This window comes from Paralichthys olivaceus, chromosome 15 (genome assembly GCF_024713975.1).
Source record: "Paralichthys olivaceus isolate ysfri-2021 chromosome 15, ASM2471397v2, whole genome shotgun sequence".
Taxonomy (NCBI): domain Eukaryota; kingdom Metazoa; phylum Chordata; class Actinopteri; order Pleuronectiformes; family Paralichthyidae; genus Paralichthys; species Paralichthys olivaceus.
Window position 1 is genome coordinate 14,610,448 of NC_091107.1, and position 7,643 is coordinate 14,618,090.

General features: G+C 42.4%; 1 protein-coding gene across 2 annotated transcripts; it reads right to left on the reverse strand.

Moving 5' to 3' along the window:
- Positions 1-169: 169 nt before the first annotated feature.
- On the reverse strand, positions 170-7,088 carry mtmr2 (myotubularin related protein 2). Of its 2 annotated transcripts, none has more exons than XM_020086117.2 (16): positions 6,798-7,088; positions 5,595-5,697; positions 5,473-5,496; positions 5,270-5,336; positions 5,024-5,118; positions 4,845-4,949; positions 4,461-4,565; positions 4,292-4,375; positions 4,068-4,217; positions 3,798-3,986; positions 3,414-3,599; positions 3,106-3,312; positions 2,908-3,000; positions 2,713-2,826; positions 2,420-2,596; positions 170-1,444 (listed from the first exon to the last, which is right to left on the reverse strand). In XM_020086117.2, exons 1-16 carry the CDS (start codon positions 6,875-6,877, stop codon positions 1,280-1,282), a joined length of 1,944 nt encoding a protein of 647 aa, XP_019941676.1. In that variant the 5' UTR covers positions 6,878-7,088; the 3' UTR covers positions 170-1,279. The 2 variants fall into 2 exon arrangements, with proteins under 2 accessions (XP_019941676.1, XP_019941677.1); XM_020086118.2 differs by having other exon boundaries at positions 5,270-5,333; positions 6,798-7,056.
- Between the last annotated feature and the right edge of the window lie 555 nt (positions 7,089-7,643).

Sequence of the window (7,643 nt, forward strand, 5' to 3'; positions counted from 1 at the left end):
CTGGGATCCAATTATGAGAATGAAATAGACTGAAGATGTATAATTTAGTAAAAACTTTCACATGGTAATATTTTTTTATTCATTACTGCTAAACCCAAGGAAATGGACAGTCTGGAGGGAATTGTGTTGGCACGAGACTAAAGTAACAAACCATCCTGACTCCTTGAAGCTGAGTCATGTGTTTATTGCAAGTATTCACATACAGTGGACAGCCAGACTTACACTGTATTTAGTGTTTAACCGTGGCAATTACAAACCTCTAACACTATTCTCTTGTTATTCTCCCAATCATTCAGAGCAAGGCACAGATCATCATTAAGATTTATTAAACTAAAAAAATACCCAGAGCAAATTATTAGTTGTTACACCTTCTGCTACCTATTAAAAAATAAACATGGTAGTTGGAAGTAGCTTTAAAAAGCATAGCTGAGAAATGTTCACATGTTTGAGTAGATGACCTTTAACTGGGACTAATGAATGAACTGTTGTGTGCAGCTTATTAACATTTTAGATGGCAAAAGAACTCATGACGTGAGTGTTTGTGAAATATAAATACAAAGTCTGAACTAAAGGAGAATAAATAATGCTGACTCATTGATGAAACTTACAAAACTCAATGACAGGAATGTAATTTACTGTATGACACAGTAACTATATATTAAAAAACAGATATTTGGTCACAAAAATCTAAAAGCATCGGCTTCTGAAGAAAAGCCATCAATGTTTTCCATGCGCTCTATGACTATTTCTAATATTAGAAGAAGCTGACATCATAGCCCTTCAGCTACATTTTAAATTCAGAATTGAAAAAATTCCACGCAATTCAGATGATGTAAGAGATTTGACGTTAAAATAATATTTGAAGTATTGTAAATATCCACTATTGCTTCAGCTCAACAAATCATGTACTCCAAATATTTGCAGTGTAGAGGAATGACGTGTGAGTGTGGCTAAGAAACATATAAGGCAGACATGTTTAAAACCGAGTAATATTTTAGTGTACTTTAAATACGAACAACACTGGTTGCAGGTAGTTGAATGTGCTATACAGTCTCCAATATTCTTGTTACATGTCCTCTCATCCCAGGAGGATGAGAACAATATGGCTGTGGCCAAGCGGTCTGAGACAGACACTCTTCTGCTGCAGGCAGATTCTACAGAACCTCTAAGAGATGCGAACACAGTCATCTGCTTCATCAGACTTTTGGTGATAGTGTATCAACGCGCCAGGTGAGGCATTCTCACTAGTGGGACTCAGCTTAATGAGGGTCAAGTTGGGTCAAACAAAAGTCTGCACTGGAGTGATGGAGCGTGTGGGGGAGCCCGCCCGCTCAGAGGAAGAGGAGGCGGAACGGTTGGTCACCTCTCGCTGAAGCTCGTCCACCCTTTTCTGCAGCTCGGCACGCTTCGCCAACAGCTCCTTATAGCGCTGATGAACAGGCTCCTGATATATACAAAAAAAATGGTCATACACTGGAGTATAGCATTGGAAGTGCCCATGTTCTGAGCATTTAGAGGTCATCATTTTGATTTGTGGGTTTAATAGAGTAGGTTTAGAAGCTGTAATGCTAAAGTTACACACTATTTGTCTCTTATGGTACACTGCTGCAGCCCCTCTGTCTGAAATGCTTGTTTTGGCTGTTGTAACCGCTCCCAAAAAAGCAAAGTCGGCTCTGATTAGCCAATTCGCCCACTCACTGCATACCAATTTGAGTCAGATATTCTGGAAGTCTGGAACAAGTGACATCATGTGTTGGTTTGTGAGCTGCTGTTTTAAAGCCTCAAGTTTGGCATTTTGTCAAGAAGTAACCATATTTGGGGAAGAGGGAGGTGGAGCCTGACCAAAAGTGTGAGGACATTGCATTCTTACCTGCACCTGCACCCATTGTATAGTACTAAAAGTCAATTACACGGCATCCACGCCCCAATTCATAACATGCTTCATTGTAAATCTGACTTTAAATGGGACCATAATTCCTAAAATGAACATCATGATTTATTGAAGACTTAAAATCAGTAAGCTCATTTTCTCAAAGATTTCCTACAATGCTCCCTCCTCATTCGAGTGAATACAGGTTTCAGCCACTTCCGCATAGGATTCACTGTCTGGAGTCTACATCCATGTGTGAATAAAGGATGAACCAGCCAATAGACTTGCACCATCACATTTCATAGTGGTTGGTTTTTATTTAGTTGATCTCTTGTATATTAAATAATTAATGTTATAGTTGTGTAATCTTTCTACCATGAGGTATGAACTAAATGTAGAAGGGGATATTATATGTTATTTGGTGGCCTTTGTATCTAGGCCTTTAAAATACAAAAGAAAAATATACATGACACACAGAAGGAAAAGAAAAACATCATATGGGCGCATTAAAAACATTGAATTTAGGCACTGACTGCTTCTTCGACATACCTGAGGTCTCATGCGTGGGTTCCAGCGGATGTAGTACCCAACCCAAAGCTCCAGATGGCGCAGGCTGACTACGGGAAACAGCACATGGTTGGAGTAGTTCACATACAGAGGATTGGTGAACTCCTCCAGCTGGCTGTTAATATAAGACCACAGAGATCCTGTCCTCCTGGGAATCTCCTGTAAAATAAAGATGTATTAATACTGGATGTGCAATAAATTCTCTTATTAATAACTTGCATCCTGCCCCCTTTTTCAACTACATTATTAATGTGCAGAAAAACCAAAGCTCTCACCTCCTTCAGCCTCTGCTGTTCACTGTTACACAAGAAAGTCCCAAACAAACAGCTGTACAGGTGATCCAGAATGGTGACCAGGAAGTATTCATTAAACTCAAAGGCTGCAGGGAACTGAAAAAAACAGCTTCATTATTATCCATGAAAGGTTATTCTGAAGATCATTTTCACATTTCAGTATCATTTATTTCTAACCTGACGGGTCAGCTGCCAGACACAGTCAATGAACTGAATAAAAACAGGTGAACGGTCTGCGTCTGTGTGGTTTTTATCACCGTGACCGATTCTCTGCGAGAAAGAGAGGAAGGATAGAAGGAATATCAGTGATGCAACTGGAAAGTCACTGTACATTATGCTGGATTATCCCAAAACAACGTATGAGTGATTGTTTACCAGCTGGAAGCGGTGACCAAAGCTCAGCCACTCTTTCTCCAGCAGCACTTCGAAGCCGCGAATGGTGCGGTAGTAGCCGTCCAGCATGAGCATGGCCAAGGAGGTGAGTTGGGCTGTGCGGTCCCAACCGTCGCTGCAGTGGACCACCACTGATGTTTTCCCAGACTCCACCTTATCTGCAATCCGCAGCGCTCCGGCCAGAATCAGCTACAAACACACACAACTCAGTCAGGAGTCTGGGAATGGGCTTAATTCCATTTGATTTGTTTACCTCATTCCTCTGCAGAGTGATGCATCACTACGCTCACCTTGATGTGCTCGAGCCAGTGAGTGGACTCCAGATTGGAGAGCCAGTGGGAGTCCTCGATGTTTGGGTAGACTACATCCTTCAACTTGCGCAGTGACTCCCTCATCACGTGGATGTTGTGAATATCCAAGAACACCAGCTCTGCATTCTGATAAGCATCTTCACTTTCATATCCACCCCCTTTCATCTGGAAGAAACAAATGAAGAACAGACAGGTTTTATTTTCATCCACTGGCAATGGATCAGCAAAGCGTCATTCCCTACCAACTCCAGCACATTGTCTTAAAGCTACAGGGGGCAATAACACGACAGGTCCTTGAAATAATGTTTTGGAAATGTCATGCTTTATAAAATTGCTGTTGAATTCAGATTTAGAAAAAAAAACCTTGTTGGCAGCAGCGTTGACACTGGGCCTGGCATCAAAAATGAACAGCTTATGGGACTGAGCATTAGCATCCATGATCGACTGGAGGTATTTCTCATCCTCTTTGCTGCGCTTCCCGTTTATCCCGACCATTGGCTGACTGCAGCGTGTCACGGTCGCTTGGCTCTCAGGATGGATCCATGATAAAACCTAAAAAAGGGAGTGTAGCAGAATTTCAACACGGTCACAGGAGAGGATGATTTTATCCAATGTGAACAAGTTGTCACTCACAGGTATCCTGCCCTTCGATCGGAAGGCAGCAACTCTCTTCAGCTCTTCGTCTGGTATGTTGACGGGCACGGCTAAAGTTGATGGGTAGGTGTCACACAGCTCGTAATGATCATTTATTTTCGTTATCCTCCAGCTTTCATTGGGTATACCCTTCCAAGAAACACGCAAAAACCAGTAAGTTTCCTTCCCTCCTTCCCTGATGAGTTCACATCATCTCTAAATACCTGTCTTTTGTACTCCGAGACAGCATCATACACCTTCCATCCGTTTTCAGGAAAAACTTGTCCATACTCAAAGGCGAAGATTTGCTGTGGAGATTTGGGGAAGTCGATCATTTATCAACTTGAGTGCAGAGCGACAGCATCAGAGACAGCGAGGCAAACAATCACTCACCAGCCCGTTGGAAACAGGAAACGCATATTTTATCAGCACCTCGAAAATGGACTTCCTGAGTGTGTCCTCCATCTGTTTGTGTGCAAATCGAAGATTACGCATATCCTGCAGAAAGGCAGAGCGACAAGGTCAGGGGTCAAGAGCAGAACAGACATGTGAGTTAAAATGGTGTAAAGTTACTAGATGTAGCAACAGTTATTTCCTAGCATGCTAATGTGGACATGCTTTAAACAGCAGCGATGACAAGAGCTTCATCCTCTCTGACCTCTAAGCTGAATAACATCAACTACTTTACCATCTTGCATTTGTCACCAGTAAAATTCTGAACTGCCATAGAAAATGAAGTCAGTTATTCCAGACCCTTTCCACTGCTTAGTGACTCACCTTGCAAACGAAGCCATAGGACACGTCACCGCGGCTCGAAGCACTTCCAATCTTCTCCACACGACTCACCACCCCGAGGGGCAGGTCCAGCACAAACGCTGGTTCCTGGAATCAAACACTATGTTAACAAAAACTTCCCATAATCATTAATTAAATTGTTCTTAAATCATAAAGCATACCCTGTCCATGCCTTTGAAAAACAGTCTGTAGTTAGTAACCATCACTGTTCCCCTCAGAGCTCCGGTGAAGGGACAGAAGTACGTGATGTCTTGGGCTTTGGAATAAAACAAGGGGGAAAAAAATGTTGATTTAGCCAAATATGTCAAATATATAATGAATCTCTTGAGTTCAGACAGCTGAATAGAGCTGACATTTGTCTTTAATACAATATAATATAATACAATGTATCATATAATACAACTTACCCATGTCTTGCACGGTTTCATTTGGAAGTAACTGTAGTTCCTCTTTTTCAGAATCTCTAAGCACCTGCTGGAAACATTACATATAATTTAGCATACCAAATAAATACCGGGTGTAAATTGAATATACTAGTCATCAAATTATTGAGTAACAATGCATTATCTAATAATTTGTATTCTAGTGTGTACTTCATGAGGGGTCATACCTTGGCAGGAGGTTTGGGTTTGACCTGAAGAGAAGAGGAGAGTCATGTTCAGTCATTATCATTAGCTGCTTTAATTAGGAAGGAGGATCTCTGTGATCTATGTGTACGTGCACGTTACTGACCCTGAGCTCCGGGGAAAACTCAGCAGAGGTGGACACAGAGTCTGAGGACATGACAGAGGGTGTCTTGGCCTGGCCAGAACGGTCAGAGCGAGAAGTGGACGTACTGTTGAAAGACGGGATGAGAGATGAGTCAGAGGAAATACTGCAGCCATTTCATCTCATTACACTTTAAGTGTTTTTATCTTAATGTTAAATGGACTGTATTCATAGAGTATTTATCGTCTTATTGACCAGTCAAACAAACATTCACACACACAATTATATGCTGCACTTTTTCTATCACACAGAGGAGCTGGGGATCGAACCAATGGACTTCTGTTTAGTGGACCCCCCGTCTGTCCCTACATTACTTGATACCAATTTGGGTGATTAAATAAATGCTGTTATTTCTTGGTTGTATCTGCAGAAACACAATACAACAGCATGTTCTATAACTTGAAGCTAAATAGATTTTTAACCCATAGATGGAGCAAGAAGATGTAAAATACTGCTGCATTGTGGTGCAAAAATAATGAACAATACAGACCAATAATAAGCTCTTACTGTCATTTAAAAGTTACTTATCAACCAAATATGCCAGACAGTCCCTGGGGGGCCAGGATTTGCAGGTGTTCTTTAATAAAACATGTTAAAAACAACAAGCAACTTCAAGACATAACAGTGATCTCTGGGAAATGAACTTCTATTTAGGTTATGTAGAATTTTACGACATTTATATGTACTGCTTTTTCCTTTCTATGTATTTATCAGCCTGACTGTTTAAGTAACTGTTTAACACTTGAACTGGATATTTTCTGAGTTGATCACATGTGACATATGTAAAAACATACATTTGTAAACAGCTCCATGACACAAGCTTTAGCTGCTAGTCACACCAAATTAACAACGAGTTATCACACAGGATCTGGGTTCCATAACCACTAAAAAGACATTATATGAATCGTCGATTAATCGACCAAGCATTGAAAACAACCGATGACGACAGCAGCCATTAAACTGTGCCCGAGTTAACTGTCAACCTCCAGCAGGCTGGTACCCGGATGGTCTGAGTTGTGGTTTCGCAGCCCTCCTGCAGGTTTACACAGAAGTACATGACGATACCACGGCTTCACTTTAGCTGTGACATGATTCGAACAGCCTGTTATTAGTTTGAAAACTCCCCTGGCTCGCTAAGTGTCGTGTTGAGTTGTGTTTAGCATCGACCTGGACAATGAATCAACACTCGGCTGACGTGACGAGGAGCGTTTGGAGCCCAGACTGTCGATGCTCGCGCTCTTCTCCATCTTCTCCTCGGTCGACTGTCGGCGTGAAGCCCCGGGAGAGCGACGGAAACCCGGGTGGGTGCGGAGGGAAGTGAAGCGAAGACCCCCTCAGAGTGAAGTCTGAGCGGAGACACAAAAGGAAGCTGCCATCTTTATCCCAGCAGCCTCCCTGTCACCGGCAGAACGGAGAGGGCGCCCCCTGCCGGATGTCGCCAACGTTGACCTAGTCCCGTGCTGCCTTCACTGCCCTTCTTTCGTTTGGGTATTTTTCCTCACGTCGTCTTCTTCTTCTTTCCGGCAGACACTGGTAGCTGCAGTGCTGCCTCCCGCCGGTAGGGAAGTGTTACAGCAGTTTATGCCATTGAACTCATGCCTTGCCATATAAATCTGTAGTTTTAACGAAGTGCAAAACTTCCTAGTTCCCGCCAGGCAGTGTTTTAACAGAACATATTTTTGTCCCCAGTTTGCCTATTGCTACAAACAGCTCCGTCCTTTCTCTGACACAGAGTTGTCAATGCATCAAAACATGTGTACCGACTCCAGAACTCCAGATTGGTCTCAGTTACCATCTCTGTGTTTCCTGCTTGTCTGCAATGCCCAAGACTTAGCCTAGTCCATTTAATATCATCTATTTGAGGCCTGGTTATTGTACTGTCAGGTTTAACTGATGATATATAACTTTCTCCCTCTGCTGTCTCCTTCCCACATCTGATTCAGCCTCCCACTGATGATACTGCCACACTCCATCCTTCCAAACGGAACTTCCACATTCACTTTATTTCTGCTC

Excerpts from the sequence above, each read along its gene's own strand:
- mtmr2 (XM_020086117.2), bottom strand. The coding sequence starts at position 6,877 with ATGGAGAAGAGCGCGAGCATCGACAGTCTGGGCTCCAAACGCTCCTCG. Across the intron at positions 4,950-5,023 it reads TTTTCAAAGGCATGGACAGG|GAACCAGCGTTTGTGCTGGA; the intron begins GTATGCTTTATG and ends GTTTGATTCCAG. Across the intron at positions 4,218-4,291 it reads TCTCGGAGTACAAAAGACAG|GGTATACCCAATGAAAGCTG; the intron begins GTATTTAGAGAT and ends GTTTCTTGGAAG.